At 36.2% G+C, this 17,176-nt stretch overlaps 1 protein-coding gene across 1 annotated transcript in view; it reads left to right on the top strand.

The window, feature by feature from the left end:
- The window catches only part of RNF43 (ring finger protein 43), a 1,798,873-nt gene that overhangs the window by 1,482,971 nt on the left and 298,726 nt on the right, over positions 1–17,176 (top strand). Inside the window, exon 3 of the mRNA XM_044054855.1 lies at positions 4,975–5,049. Within this exon, the coding sequence (XP_043910790.1) occupies positions 4,975–5,049 (75 nt within the window). The remainder of the gene's footprint in view (positions 1–4,974; positions 5,050–17,176) is intronic.

The following is a 17,176-nucleotide window of genomic DNA, read 5'->3' as shown; positions in this document are numbered from 1 at the left end:
GTCATAGCAATGTGGTGCCTTCACCTCCAAAACTGGAGGAAACAAAGCACAACCCTACAGTAAGCAGTCTCAATGACTTTCCTCTACCATCACCAAGCACTTAACTTTTGGCAGCCCCCTTGGGGGGAAAACTAGCACTTCATGCTCAAAATTGGCAGTTACTTACCCAGGACAAGTAGGTATTAAACACAGTATCCCAGGGGTACAGATTTAATTTCCATACTTTTCCAATTCCAAATGGATGGCCGGACCTGCCACAAAACCAGTTGCTCCGGACTGGCCTCGCCAGCACCAGTACCCACTTCTAAGGAGTATGTCTCAACTTTTTCCATGGTACTTGCCTCAAATACCTCATCTACTGTCTCAGCAGAACAATCAAATTCTGCACATGCAGCTCCAAACTCTGAATCTTGCAGCATGGCTGATCAATTAATTATTCAAACAACACCTCTAAGTAAATCTGTGATGGATGTCATTTTGGAAGCCAGAAGGCCTTGTACTAGAAAATCTTATGCTGATAAATGGAAGAGATTCTGTGCTTGGAACCAAGCACAAGGAACAGACACAGCAAAGCCCAGTATTCCTCAGATTTTACAATATTTGACTGAGATGCTTGACAAGGGCCTATCTTTTTCTTCAATAAAAATCCATGCCTCTGCCATCTCGGCTCATTACAACACAGAGCCTTCCCTCTTTTCTCATCCTCTGCTTAAACAGTATCTTAGAGGGGAGTTTTGTGCTGGAAAAACTCACCCTGCCTCCTTTTGAACCAGCAGCTACTGCGGATATAAAATTTCTATCTTGGAAAACAGCTTTTCTCTTGGCAGTCAATTCAGCAAGATGGGTTTCAGAACTACAGGCTCTCATGGCAGTGGAGCCTTTTGTTACATTTTACCCAGACAGGGTGTCCCTCAGGACCAATCCTTCTTTTATGCCTAAGGTGGTATCCAGTGTGACTGTTAACTAGACCATTCACCTGCCAACATTTTACCCAAATCTGCAGAACAAGGGGGAGCGGATTCTGCATTCATTGGATGTACACAGACAACTAAGATTCTACTTAAACAGGACCAAATCTCTAAGAAAGTCTGAGCAACTACTGGTAGCATTTGCTGCAGGGTCAGAGGGGAAGGCTATATCAAAGCAGACTATTTCTAAGTGGATAAGCCACTGCATTCGTTTCTGTTACTTGCACCATGGTAAACCTGTGCCCAAGGGGATCAGATCACATTCCACCAGGGCTGCCTCTACTTCAGCAGTTTTTCTCCGAGGGGTCGAACCAAAGACATTCTAGAAGCTGCTACTTGGAGCTCTGTTCATACCTTCACAAGGCGTTATCATTTGCCTCTGTTCTCCAAATCCAGGGCAGGTTTTGCCACTGCAGTTCTGCAGGGCCTTATAGCCACTCCTAATGCTGTTTAGTTCCATCCTCCCATCCATAGCTCTGGGATTCTACCCAAATGTAATGACTGCAACAGTGAAACACGAAGAACATAGTACAGTTGTGTACACTTGCCATAAATGTAGATGTTTGAGTGTATTCACTGTTGCAGTCCAGGTTACCCACCCGCCATCCACCTTTCTATACCTTTTCTTTCCTTCACTATACACTAAAGCCTTTGTGGTGTATTTGCTTTTAGATGAAGGCGAAGTTTATGTTGCTAAAAGTGCATTTATATATATATATATATATATATATATATATATATATATATATATATAATGTGTATATATATATATATATATATATATATATATATATATGTCTATATATATATATATATATATTTATGTGTATCTATATATATATATATATATATATATATATATATATATATATATATATATATACATTCATATATATATATATATATATATATATATATATATATATATATATATATATATATATATATATATATATATATATATATATATATATATATGGGGTTTTTTTTTGCTCCCCATTTGGGGGGCACCTGACATCTGGGGCAAGAAAAACTAAATAAAATGGCATCGGCTACGTGTTTTATACCCCTGATGAGCTGACATCATGGAAGAGGAGACAGCAACCGACGCAGGACCCAAGACTTTGTTATTCAGGCTGACTGAGGGCACCCTGCCAGCAGATTACCCAAATGTAATGACTGCAACAGTGAACACACTCGAACATCTACATTTATGTTAAGTGTACACAACTGTATTCTTTGAGGGATGAGATGAATGTGACTGGGTTAAAGTTTAGTCTTTTACGTATTTGACGGTAGATGACAGGTTTAGCTTGTTTAGGTGTTTTTTGAGAAGGAATGTTGGGGAGTGATCACTGAGGTTTTCTGATAAGCAGCCTGTTATATATGACTGGCGGATCTTACTGACTAGTATGCAATCCAGGGTAGTGTGCTTGCTGGAGGTTTTATTTATCCTGGTTGGCGACTGGACTAGTTGGGTGAAGCCATGAAGGTTTACATGATGGTTTGGATGGTTGCCAGAACAGGATTGCCAGTCAGAATTGAAATCACCTAAAATTATAGTTTCTCGGGGGGAGATGGTGGGTAGATCAGCTGAGGAAGTTTTCTAGTGGAGGGATGTTTTGCCCAGGTTGGAAGTAGCATCCAATTATGTTGATGGTTTTGTTTTGGCTTATTTTGAGGTTGGTATATATTATTTCTTCATTGCCTATTTGTGGAGCTGATGATTTTAAGATCTGAATGATTAGATGCTGTTTAAATATTATAGCTACACCGCCTCCTTTCTTGTTTAGCCGGTCTACTCTTAGTATGCCGTAACTGGTAGGGGAGTATTTGCTCACTGGTAATGTGAGGTTTTAGCCAGGTTTCTGTCAGGATGACTATGTCTGGGGAGTACAAGTCTATGGTGGCATGGAGTTCATGGACTTTGTTGGATAGACTTCTAATATTTAGGCTTAGTAAAAGGAAGTCACTTGGTTTTCTATTGGCTGTGATATGGGAGAAGTTGTGGTTTCTAGTCTGATTATGAGGATTGGGGTTGGAGATGGTAGGACCAGGGTTGGGGTGGATGTCTCCGCTTAGGGCTAGTTTTGATATGCACGAGGTTATTCGTTTTCTCAGTTTTTGAATGTGTTTGTGTATTAGGGAAACTTTATGATTGTGTTGTTTGGGTAATAGGTATGGTGGGAGGGTTACCATGTTAAGTTGTAGGGATGCTTTATGTTTGAGTAATATAGTTGGTAGAATATGGGGGAGTGCATATGGATGGTTCTTGAGTTGGTGGGAGAGGAGCTGAGTGAGGGTGAGACGAGGGGTGGTGTGAGTAGTAGTACAGTGGTAGTGGTTGAATGATGATTGTTCATTTTATAATTTCTGGAATGGTGGTATCTTTAGGCCAGAAAAGAACTGTGAATATATTATATCAGATGTAAAGATTTTTGTGTTAAGCTGTTTTAAAATTACATGTCATTTATTCCTTTTGGAAAAGAGAAGCCCGTTGTTCATGAGACCAGGTTGCTACATTGATGTGTATAAACTTTTTTAGAGTAACTTGGATTCTGTTTTGCTGGTTCAGTAAAAATGTACACACCCTTGACATGGCTTCTGTGACCGAGACATATTTGTATCATGGGAATTGAGTGATGTAATGATGAGAGGATAAAGAAGATTATGTAAAAAGCCACAGAGCCTTTCATATCTTAGGAGACTTATTGGTGGTGGTATTTACTCTCTGGGATAACTCCTTTTAAGCTTCTGTCTCAGTAGTCTGTGTCATTGATGTACTGTTTTAAAATTAAGAAAAGAGTTACAAAAAGTGACTTGTTTATGAGGATTTAGTGAGCAATTAGAATTCACTAGCTGTACAGAGAATACTCCTGATTTTCAACACAGACTTACAAAATGTACTGTAAGGAAATGTATGGCAGTCTTTTGTAACTTAGGGTCTTTGCATTGCTTTTTCTGTCTTTCCTGTATTAGTACTGTAGTTTCAGTCAGAAGTCAGCTTGACTGTTAATGAAACTGCTGTGTTTATTGACAATATTGACAAAAGTGTAATCAGTCAACTTTAAAATGACTGCACACACTTCAGTCATTGCAGGCATCTTATCATTGTGAAGTTTTACTATTTGCATCATCCGGAATATTATCACTTGTAGTCAGTGAACTAGCACTGGATATGATGTGCATCAGTCAGCAAACCTGAACCCTAAACTAAACCTGTTACTGGAAAATTGTAGGTTTAGGGCAGGGCTTAGCAAGAGCCCTGTTGGCAAGCCAGACTGTTTCCACGTGTATGCAGATCAGGACAAAAAATATTAAACAAGACTGCACTCAATAACTCTTATTGACCACTTTGTGCATTTGTGACTTGCATGTACAAAAACATTTGAACATGGAACAAGGAAACACCACCGCAGTATGTTAAACCCACCCAGCTGGGGGGCTGTACACCCACACCCCCCAATGTGGGGAAGGGGCTACCCCCCAACTAAATATATCAACTCCGGGATCGCACTACAGTGGAGAAGAGGGCAAATTTCCCCATATTGGCCAAGTGCATACTTACCCTGTTAAAAAGTTGGTAGTGTGATCATTTGGTAAAGTAACAGTTCGGTGTTGTCGTCTTGGTAAAGTCATGTTTGGGTAAGTGGTCTTTCGATTATTAGAAGTAGACTCATTTAATTTAGCAGTGTGTTCCAAAGTTAGCTTGTCTAATGCAATGCAATCAGACTTGCAGAAATAGTGTTGTACTTTTGATATTTTGTAGTTGTGACACTCGAGTTATATTAGTCTATTACTAGATCAGTGCCATTAGGTTTGCAGCAGGTAGAGTTTACTGAAATGAGTTGGTTGCTAGTCTGCCGTTGTTGTCCTGATCATGTGCAGTACCACAACATTTATTTTTTTCATTCTAGTTAGCCATTACATTGTGTTATTCAGGCTTTTTGCACTGCATGATTATTGACTCTGATGCATATGTCTTTTTCTGATTTATCTTGAGCAGGCAAGGTTGGCAATGGATAGAGGTGCTACGGCTGTCATCTTTGATATTACTGATGATGACAATGCGTTGGAACAGGTAAGATGTGTTTTTATTGTTAAACGTTATGTTAATGTAGATGGAGTTATCATCATATCACTTGTTTGTTCATGGGGAAGGTTCTGCTTAACTTCATTGTGTTTGTTCTTACACTTACTTTTGTTTGCTCATTTCTTTCTTCTTAGAATGGATTCCTTTAATAAAACCTGAGTCCAGTATGTCATTGCACAGTATGTTTTATATCTTTCTCTTTGGTGCAAAATCACCACTGTAATTATGATTGTATAGTGGTTGGTAACTGCAATATAATGATTGTGTCTATACCTATATATCACAAAAACAGTTGCATCGACTTTAGACAGGTATAGAGCACAGCAAGTCAACATGAACATAAATATGTTACTAAGTGATGGTTTTACATTGTGCTTATCAGTTTAGTGCTGTGTTATGATAACTTGTTCTGCACAACTCTATGTACACTGCATTACTGCAGTTCTCTATCAATGCATTTATTTATTTTTATTTTATTTAGCATTTGTTTACTGGGAAAGTCTGACTGGGACAGAGCTCATTTTCAGCAGAGGCCTGGGGTGAAACACTTCAAACATATGTCTTTGGAATGTGGGAGAAAACCGGAGCACCCGAAGGAAACCCATGCAATCGCAGGAAGGACATGCCGAGTCAACCCAGCCAAGAATCTAACTAGAGAACCTTTTACTGTGAGGCAACAATGCTAAGCGCTGCACCACCGCACCGCCCCCTCCTTGTATCTCCTGCTAACCTATTTTCAGTTTACATTCATAAACTTTTTTACCATCTCTGTTCTTATACTTTTTCCATATTCTTTTGCTCTGACTCAGTGTGGTCCTTCCTTGATTTATTTTTTATAATAAGTATTAACTTTATTGTCTCAGTATAATATGACAGATTAGTAGTTTTTTTCTATATTCTTTTTTTTGTTAACCACTGCTCATTACATTTAACCCAGATACTGCTGAAATTGTGCCACAAGGGCCAACTCCCAAACATTTTCACTGAGAATTTTATCTTTGTACAAAGTAAGCAAATTTAACTTGGAAGAACCTTGTTGTGTATTAACTTCATCTAGTCAAACACATTCCTGCCTGTGCTGGAAATAAATTTTTAACATCCCCCCAGCAGAGTTGTCTTTGCACTATAAGGACCACTTACTAAATTGGCCACTCTCCTTTCTCTTGAACAATAGAGTACACTGTAGATGCCAGTTAATTAAACTTCCTGGGCAACAGGTTTTTGCTTTCAGAAATGAAAGGAAATTCATTCTACTTGGTATCTCTCTGCTATAATTCTTTGTAGTGGCTATAAACTGATTACTCTCTTGTTATAATTTTACTGGAGGTTTGAATACTACTGCAGGATTGAGAAAAGCTTGGAAACAGTGGCAAAAATCTGAACCACCACAATATCTTGAAACTTTGAAATGATTTGCAATCATAGTAAAAAGCAAATTAATGAAGACCAAAAAACTATACTATAATGACTTTTGGAATAATAGTAAACACAACCCTAAAAAATTCTGGACAGACATTAAAGGAATCTTGCACCCTGGCCATAAATTCAACCCTACTCCTCTCCCAATAACTCATCACTTGAATGCACAATGCAATTCAAGTCTTATTCTATAGATAGTATAGCATCTCTAACCAAGGATTCTCAACATCTAATCCTAACCCTACCCAGCAGCCACATATCACTACATCCCCTTATATCTTCAAACCTGTGCCCACATCCTGTATAAAGCTACTCTTAAACTGAAACCATGCTCTACTTCAGCTGATGACCTTCCAAGTAAATACCCTAAAATAGCAGCGGGTAGCATTGACTTCCCTGTCTCAGTCCTTATAAATAGGTCAATCCAGTAGTCCCACATTCTGTCTCTCTGGAACAAGTTCATAGGTGTGTACTAAGCTAATGGCTCTGGAGCCTTTACAAGCCTAGCCCATAGGATTACCCTGGCATCGTGCCACCCGACCTTAGTTCCTAGTGCCTCTGTCAAGTAGAGCTACTGTAGTGATCCCTGGGGTGAATTTTCTATTTCCCATCCACTCATCAAGATTCCTCTTGAAGAGGGCCAGTGAGTAGCTGTGCTTGACATGTATGGAAAGTCTATTCCATAGCATGGGCTGTCTCTGGGTTATGAACCTGTCCCTCCAGCATGTTCTGTTTGTGGTAATGAGGTTGAGGTCTCTGGAGCGTGTGGTGCGGAGGGATTGGGATTTCTTTAGATGTAGCATTTCTAACAGAGCTGAGTCAGACATGGCCTTGTAAGTCAAGCAAAGATCACCTTTAAATAGGTGATATGAGACAGAGAATAGTTGGGAGTTTTTTGAGTCTTTCCATGTAGGACAAGTGTTTAAGGCCTAGGATCCTCTTTGTGAAGTACTTTTGTGGCCTCTCCAGTTGTTGCAGGTGTCTAGTAAGGTACATGCCAAATGGGGCATTGTACTCAATGATTGGCCTAATGAGGGAAGAGTAGAGGGAGACAATGACCTTTTTCTTCCTGGATGCAAAACCCTTAGTAATGAGATGTGCCACATAGAAGGACTTTCTGACCACAGTGGCAATGTGGTGGTCAAAAGAGAGGTTGTTGTCAACCTGTGTTCCTAGATCTCTTATAATGCCTTCTGTGTTCAAGTGGACTACCATCGATGTGGTAATTTAAGGGAACCGGGTTTTTCCCAAGGGGGATGACGACACATTTTTTGGCATTGAGCTTATGGTTCTGACACCAGTCGTTGGTCTCATTGAGGCCTTTCTGTCGGATGTCAACATCACTTGGGGAGTTCAACTTGCAATCATTTGCGACCTTTGTCAGCCAGAGTCCCTTTGTGTTGACCTGGCCTTCAGAGAAGTAGATACCAAACAGGAGAGGACCCAGGACCGAACCCTGTGGGACTCCACTTGTGACTGGTCGACAGTCTGACTTGGAGTCATCTACTTTCACACATTATTCCTCTGTACAAAGGAGGAAATTCAACCGACATTACTAACTTTAGACCTATAACAATCTTATCCTCCCTCTCCAAAATACTTAAAAAATGTGTTTGAAAAATTGCTAAACTATCTCCTGCAGGAAGAACGCCTATCCCCCACACAACATGGCTTTCCATCCTTCCCATAGTGCTAACACAGAACTTCTAACCTGTATAGATGCTCTCATTAAAGGTAGAGCTGATGGCAAAGTACAGCTTGTTACAACAAACTTCCACTTCAAATGTCCTCACTAGGTCTCTCAGCCATAACTTCTATGGTTTGAAACCTAACTATCCAATATTTATCAGTCAGTAAAATGGCACTCCATCCTCTCTCCATGCTTCCCAGTCAACACATATTATGTCTAATTTGGTATAATTATCTAAACTGCATTTATTTATTTGTATTATTTTTTAAAGAATGTAAAATTATTATTACAATTTTTGTAATACTTTGGAGCTTTTCTCCTGGACCTCCACTGAAAATGAGCTTCTATCCAGTCAGACTTTCCCAGTAATCAAATGTCAATAAATAAATAGATAAATATGTTCATAGGTTAGTATTAGGCTAACTGCCCGTGGAGTCATTTTAAGCTTAGCCAATTATCCCATTTAAGAATCTAACCATGCACCTTGTGTTTGTAAGGTCCATTATGCCAACTCCCAGCTGCTTAAGGGTGTACTACTTTCTCTTGCCAGATAAGCAGATGTTGATGGCTCATTTAGTTCACTGGGGCCCTATCCTATTCTGTTTCCCCGTCCTCTAAGTGTACACAGAAACCAACTCTAAAAGGAAACCAACATTTCCTTTAGCTCTTCATATGACCACTCAACACTTTTCCACCAAACATATTTAAATGAGGGACCCTGGGAGTGAATGCTGTCACTTCTTTCAATACAGTTCACCCAAGTAACTCAATCTAAACCAAAGTCAGCCAAAGTCATTACACTTGGTGATTGCATATTTCTGACTCTTTCCTTACTTTTGATACCGAACAGTATTATACATTTTTCTGTCTTCCTGTACTTTATCTGGACTCCTCTATTTCTGCATAAAGCCAGAGTCTAAAGTATACTTCTGGTTGAGAGTGTAAATAATCTGCTTAAAACTCCTATTAATCACATAAAAAGGCTGGCTGACTACATTAGCATCTTTATGCTAAAAATAATTTTCCCTTTTATCTTCAGAGAAATTTTACTGGCATTGTGGCTGCCTATTTACATATACAGAAAAATACAGCAGCCAAGTGAAGGTCTTTGGGTTTAGCAGCATTGAAGAATTCTTTATCAGTTGCAATTTCTTTAGCATGGATGATTACATTTAAATTTTAAAGGGGGGGGTTCACTCCTTTACCATTTACTTAGATTTGGATTCTTTAAACAGAGTCGCTGTAACCTTAAAATTAAGCATAATTTAATGTTGCACATCTCTAGGTTTTAAACAGGCAAGAATGGGCTTAAACTCTTCTAAGTTAGACATCATAGATGTGGTCCTAATGACAGAGTCTCGAGTTACCATTAGAATTACTGTTCTAGGGGGGTTCTGCAAGGATTAAGGAAAATGAGAGGTAGATGTTGTCTACGTTTGTATTGCAAACTGTTTTTTTAATCCATTTCAATCAGTTAATGGACTTTGAAATTGTTGTCAGTGACATCCCTAATGCTGTAAGATTGTTTTACCGTTTCCTTTGGTGAATTCTGCCCCACATGGAATTTTGTGACGCATTGTTTAGTACTAAGTTTACTCTGGTGCATCGAGTATAGGTACCTAAAGAGTGAATAGTTTGATTTATACCAGGGTATACTGCGAAGTTTATTCTTGAGTTTTGTTTGTTTAATTTATACAGCATTTAGTTGGTCTGCAGCAGTTCGTCTCTGCTGACAATATTAGAATTTGAAAGTCATAACAAGCAGTATGGATTGTGAAGACTGCTAGAGCAGCTTAAACTTAGAGTGGACATGGTTAAACACCCTGTTTATAACTATCAACAAACCCAAGGTAAGGGATATGATAAAATCAAAATTAAAATGAATTATAAGATTGGTGTGCAGTTGTAAAAGCTCAGCTGAAAATGCTGTTATCTGTGACTACTTCAAATTGTCGTCATACTTCAAAATTTCCCTGTACAAATGTACTGTGCTTATGTCTTGATACCTAAACATTATATGTTCCATTTCTCTTCTATCATATAGTTTATTGTACTTTGCTACTTTGTTAGTGTAACTTGGGCTGAGCCTGCAGTTGGTCTTTATATGATCTGTGCTCTACACTGGTAGCCAAAATTGTAATAAATAAAGTAATTGAAAGAGTTAATAAGTTCAGAGATTAAGAAATCTTAGTAAATCTTGATCTGTCCTTTGATTCTTATATAGTTTATTGGAAGAATAGCTTTTAAGTATTAAGGTGTGCATTGAATAATGTGTTATGTCTGTATGCCCCAGTGTGGTTCCTCCATTTGTCAGTTGTGTTAAATCAGTATACCAAAGCCTTTAGGTTGTTTTAAGGTACGCCATACATCACACACATGCACTTTGCATAGGGTAGAGCATAAAGATGACGTCCAGCTGTACCATCCTCAGAATGTCTCTGCCACCAGTCCAAATGCCATCTTTTGATCACAGGTCTGAATGCCTGTTCTGTTGCTGGTTCACCAAGCTGTTACAGATAAGTGCCCAGGTGGGGTTTTGTTGTCTTATCTTTCTTTTGCTGTATTGTTGCTTGTGGGGTTTCATGTCATCCAAGAAGGGTAAATGCCAGTGTGGGAGACAGATTCCCTATAAAGACAATCACAAACAGGGTCTGTTTTGCCTTAGCTCTTCTCGCGTCCATACGTCCTGTTCCGACAGTCAGGCCTTTGTTCCCTTCATAGGAGGCTTTCTTTGGAGCTTAATCGTGAGAATCAACGTCTTAAGCTTCTTGCTAAAGACATGATAGAGGGAACTTCCCTCTCCTAGGGACAGCTGTCTGGAATGAAGGTAGCCAAGAAACCTAGGCTTGAATCTTCTGCTGTACAGCCTCCACCGGACGTCTCTCCCGAGGCGAGTGATAGCTCGGAGGCTTGCCTAGCTTCATTGTTGGATTCTTCTGCTGCAACTGTGTTGGAGGCCGGTGAGGATCTGACCTTAGGTACGTCTAAGGAAGCATTTCAGATGTCCACTTCAAATGTTCAGGGGGAACCGTTGCTGATTATCTCTGAGTGGCCTAGGGGTGTTCCCCAAATTTTAACCAGAGAAAAATTAGTGCTTTGATGGCTTTAAAACCTTCTCAGGGAGTTTCTGTTCCAGGCCCGTCTTGGGCCTCTACCCCCTTAAGAGAAAAAGAGAACAGGATTCCTCTGAGGAGGAGGCAGAGTCAGATGAGGAATCCCTTGATTTTTCCTCACAGATTCCCTCTCCTTTGGATTATGGATCAGAGGAAGAGGAATCTACCACTTCTTATACTCCCTTTGAAGAGATTACTTTTGAGGATACCATCTCTAGGATAGTGGAGTTCTTAAAATGGGATTGTGCTCAAGTTTCTGAGATACATAAAAAGGTATTATGAGCTACTGCAGATGGATTCTCTCAGACCTTCTGCTGTGTCTCCTGTTTTGGTTGCTTTGTTTGGATGCCTTTTCTAATGCCTTTAAGGCTCCAGTTTCAATGGGGTGCCTGTGAACTGTAAGTTCTTTTACAGATGTCCTTCTGCTGACCCCTCAGTGATGTCAGTAGCTTCTAACAAACCTTCTCGGTTGCTTCCTTCTCCTAGGTTACTGCCTTCTGATAAATAAAGAACCATGGAAAGGCTAGGCAAGAAGTTCTATATGCCTCTGCTACCTTGGCTTTTAAGTCCATCAATTATTGGACCCATATGCCCAGGTACTTGTTGGCTGTGCTTTTCCAGGCCTCTCAGTTGATTTCTGATTTTCCAGACTCTGAAGGTAAAACTTCTCCCCTTTCCCTTTTAGGGACCTCCTGCCAGGTGGCTAGTCATTGCATCAAGTGTGGTTGTGATGCAGCAGATATTTCTTCTAGGGCTGCTGCTTTTGGGTCAGTCCTGAGGAGGTATTCTTGGCTTTGGCTTCAACCTTTGCGTTATGTTATTAAGACTAAGTTGATGGATGCACCTCTAGATAATAAACAATTGTTTGGCAAAGCTGCTGCTGATTTAAGTCCCTTCAGGATAAGGGCAAGGCTTTACAGGAACTTAAACATGTGTTTGTTTCTCCTGTGCCTAAATTTCAGACAAATTACCCCAATAAGCTAGCCTTTGTTTGCAGGCAGTCTCACCCTCCTCCTAAGGGTAAAAAAAGGTGGCAAGCAGACCCCTCCTGTGAAGACTACTCAGACTTCTGTGCCTCAGAAGTCTCCTAAACCAGGTGCTGTCTGACTATCCTTCTTCCCAGCCACTTTCCTCTTTCTCTTCCTGTTTGGCTAAAGATTACTCAGGATTCCTAGGTTCTGTCCATTATCCACCAGGAGTATTTCATGGTCTGGAAATCTCTTCCCCCTTTTCTGGGAATTCCTCAGCCTCCCCAGAAACAAGTAGCCTTCTTTCCAGGTGGTGCTTCAAGATCTTTTGACTGAAAATACTATTGAAGAGATGCTTGTATCTGAAAGGGGGAGGTTTACTCTAAGAGGTTTCTAGTACCCAGGAAAGAGGGTACCTGGTGACAAATTCTGCGTTCTCTCATCTAAACACTTTTCTTTTTTTTTTTGTTCAAACTTTTTTATTGAGATTTCCAACAAGACAACAAAAATTTGCAATTTAAATAACAATACTGATAAACTATGTACATTTTTTTACAAAGGCCTCAAATTCAAAAATAAGGGAATCACAACATATTATAAACATATAGTAAGGTCATACAATTTCCAGTGTTCCTTGTTTCCAATTTAATTAAATAGATGATAGTAGATCTGAATTCATTGTCTTAACAATGGAGAGGACTTTCTCCCAAGGATTATTAGTCCATTTTATGGGGAAAATTCTTAGTTCTTTGTTTTTTATTTCCAAAAGAGATACTTCTTCCAATAGAATTAAAAAATCTTCAATAGTTGGAGTGAAGGACAAATTCCATCTTCTTGTAATACATTTTTTTGGCTACTGCCAGCATTGTCCAGAGTAAATATTTATTTTTGTTGTTCACTGTAATAGACTCATTTACATTCCAAATTATTAAAGATTTTGATAATATGAAAGAATCAGTAAAAATAGCTTGAAGAAATTTTCCAATTTCATTCCAAAATTTCTTAATTAGAGAACATTTGTAAAATATATGAGACCAATATATGAGACCAATCAGCCTTACATTTTAGGGAACATCTCCAACATATTATTTCTTTAGAGAGATTAAATTTAGCAATTTTATTAGGAGTATAGAAAGTCCTATGCAAGAATTTTAATGGGAAAATATCCTCCAGACTTGTAGATTGGATGTTAGTTTAATGGAATGCAGGAGATTAGTTTTATTCTCCGAAGTTAGGGACATTGTATAATCTTTAGTAATAAAATTCCAAAATTTCTGACTAGGAGTAGTTTTATAAATAATAATAATATTATAAAGTTTTGAGATTAAATTCTTCCAATTAAGTTCTCCATATAGTATTTCATGTATATTAAATATAAATTTAGGCAATGATTTAAAGGAAAAATTTGCTATTGTCCTACATAGAGCTTGAGTAAATGGAATTAAGCTATTAAGAGCTAACCAATCTGATTCTGATAGATTAAATGTCTCAATTAAAGTTTGTGCATCTAGGGTGACTAAGTTCATTGTACATTGGTACCAACACGTAAAGTTTTTTATTTCCCAATTATTAAGAGTATCTGTATTGATATTATTAAAACAATTCCTTGTAATTTTTAAAGGGAATAATAAGTGGAACCATAATTTAATATCAATATTGTTATTGATGAAATTTCTAAAAGTGTTGTAGATATAGTTTATAAACTTTAGATTTGTGAGTTTAATAATGTTATATTGTAAATTAACACAAAGTACATACCAAAGTTTGTTGTTTTGTTCATTAAGTTGTACATTTTTTATTAATTTATTCTCATTTAGAATAATAGTAGTTTGAAGGGACTTCCAAGCTGAAGAAAACTTTGGATCTATCCAATTTAAGATAATTTTAAGATTATAAGCTTTAATATATGATTCTAAATCTGGAAAATTTATTCCTGCAAGCTCCCAAGGTCTAATATGATTTGATAAAGCTATTCTATTTTTTTTTTGGGTACAATAAAAATTTTAAAAATATTTTATTTATTTCTCTTAGAAGACTTTTACTGGGTAATATGGGAATAGATAATGCAATGTAATTTATCTTTGGTAATAGTACCATTTTAATTAATTGTAGTCTTATCTTCAAATTTTAAGCATAGTTTATTCCATTTCTCTGTAAGAATTTTTAAATTATTTATAATATTGTTATAGTTCGTATTTAAGGTTAAATCAGTGTTCTCACATAAAACAATCCCTAAATATTTTAAAGAGGATACTTGTTTCCCAATTATTTCATTTGTAGTTGATTCATTGGCATCATTGAGATTTCTTTTATTTAGTAGTAAGTGGTTAGATTTAGAACTACAAATTTTTAATCCTGAAATACAATAAAAAATGTTAAATAATAAGTCTAATTCTTGTAGGGATTCCACTGAATTTCTTAAAGTAAGTAATATATCAGCAAATAACATTATCTTGAAATCAAATTGATTATATATATATATTAATTACTTTTATTTTATTATTTAATTGGATTGCCATTGAGAAAGGTTTTATTGCTAGTGCAAATAGAATTGGGGACATTGAGCATCCTTGTTTGGTGCATTTAGTTATTTCAATAGATTCAGACATAAATGGTCCTAATTTTACATAAGCTAAATTGTTATTATAAATATTTTTTATAAAAGTAATGAATTGGATAGGAAATTTATATGATTCAAGAATTTTAAAAAGAAAATTCCAATTTAATGAGTCAAAGGCTTTTTCAATGTCAAGAGTAATTATAAGAGCTTATTGATTATCTCTATTTAAAATATCTATGGTAGTTAGTATTCTTTGAATGTTATCTTGGGTATGTCTTTTATAAATAAAGCCTGTTTGATTTTCAGAGATGAGGTGTGTTAATGATTTTTTTTAAATCTATTAACTAGAATAGACATTTTTTTTATAATCATTATTAATCAAAGATATTGGTCTATATGAACTACAGAGACTAGAATCTTTGTTTTCTTTTAATATAGGAGTAATTAATGAATACCTCCATGAGGGTGGAATTGTACCTTGTAAATATGATTCATTTAATGTTTTGTGCAGAACTGATATAGCAGAGGATGGTAATAGTTTATATATTTCATTGATAATACCGTCTATACCTGGAGCTTTGTTATTTTTGCTTTCTCTATTTTTTCAGTAATTTCCTTTAGTGAAATTTGTTTTTGGATATCATTTATTAATTTTTCTGGTAGTTTTTTTTTAATTTGGAAAAGTCTAAGTGATATTCCGAAGTTTTATATTGAAATTCTTTACTTTTGTATTGTTCCGAAAAATGATATTTGAAAGCATCCAAAATGTCACTTATATCTGAGGCTTTTTTTTCCTCCACCCTTCATGAACCACACTCACAATATTATTTTCAGTGGATTGTCTTTTAACTCTTATTGCTAAATTGTGCATATGTTTTGGAGACATAGAAAAATAATTTAGTTTTAGTTTTTCTAAAGCTAAGTTAGTTTTGTGAGTTAGGATGTCAATATATTTTTTATTTAAAGATTCAATTTCTTTTTTCTTATCTGACAAAGTTCTCGAATTATCTTTAATTATATTTATTTGTTTTTGTCTGTTAGATAATTCAGACTCCCATTCCTTTGTTTTATTATTAGACCATGTTATGATTTTGCCATATAAATATGATTTCAGAGAATCCCATATAATTACCATATTTACCTCACTTGTTAAATTTATATATAGGAAATATTTTATTTCTGAATCTAACCAAGGTTTAAACTGTTTTAATTTAGTAATATAAGCTGGGATTCTTTTAGTATATATCAATTTCTTAGTCTGTTTGAATATTAAAAATAAGTGCATTGTGATCAGATAGAGGACACTGGGCTATTGTAAAATATGATATTTTTGTTTTTAGATCTTGAGATATAAAGATTTTATCAATTCTAGTCTGAGTGTTGTGTTAAAATCACAGTGAGAGAATTCTAATGAATTGTCAGTTTTGAGATAAAACAAATCATATAATTGTGAGTTATCTATCCATTTTTTTTTAATTTTCCCTATAGAGGTAGCACGGAAAGGTCTTTTGTTAGAGGTTTCTGAATCATTAAATAGGCAGTTAAAATCTTCTCCTAGAATTAAACTACACTTAGTATTTTTGGTGATAAGTTCTAAATGTTTTTTTATTGTTTTTGTTCCAATTCCAGGGAACCAGTAAGCATTAACTAATGTCAGAGTCTGTTACTAAATTTTATTATTATAGTTGATAAAAGACCTTCCTTATCTTCATAATTATAAATTACTTGAGGGGAAATTATGTTTTTCTTCCATAGTGTTAAAACTCCTTTAGTTTTTTTTGATGTGTGAAGAATTAGATAATTTCAAGTATTCATTTGGGTTCCAAGTAAAGCTATCATTTGTTTTTAAGTGAGTTTCTTGTATAAAGATTACTTGAGCTTTATTTAATTTTAGGTACTTTAGTAAATTGAATCTTTTTCTTGGGTTATTTAACCCATTAACATTTAAAGAAAGAAAAGTGAAGTCCATCTTAATTTTTTATTGATTAGAGAAATTAGAGTCGTGTAGTAATAAGTATTTATTTTATTTAAATATTGTATAACCTTCATGAAAAGTATATATTGTAATGACAGATTGTTAATTCCCATTAAAGAATTTAATTTAAAATTAAGTTGAGGCCTGAAAAAGAAAACTGACATGGAATGAGTATCATTCCTAATCTGGCAGAACAAAGATATTCAGTCAGATTAACCATCATTTACTAACAATATTGATCAAAGTAGGCGAGTCTGAGCTCCAAGCTTAGCATGCTGAAGACCTCTTACTTATAGTAGGAGTTTACATTAGTATTAATTTTTAATCAAAATTATAGTTAAGAATATCTGTGTGGAAGTTTCCAAACTTTTAACTTAAAACAATATTCTG

Source organism: Protopterus annectens, chromosome 13.part0 (genome assembly GCF_019279795.1).
Source record: "Protopterus annectens isolate FY-2018-M chromosome 13.part0, PAN1.0, whole genome shotgun sequence".
Lineage (NCBI taxonomy): Eukaryota > Metazoa > Chordata > Ceratodontiformes > Protopteridae > Protopterus > Protopterus annectens.
Note: the sequence above shows the minus strand (reverse complement) of the source record. Positions and strands in the feature narration are given on the sequence as shown.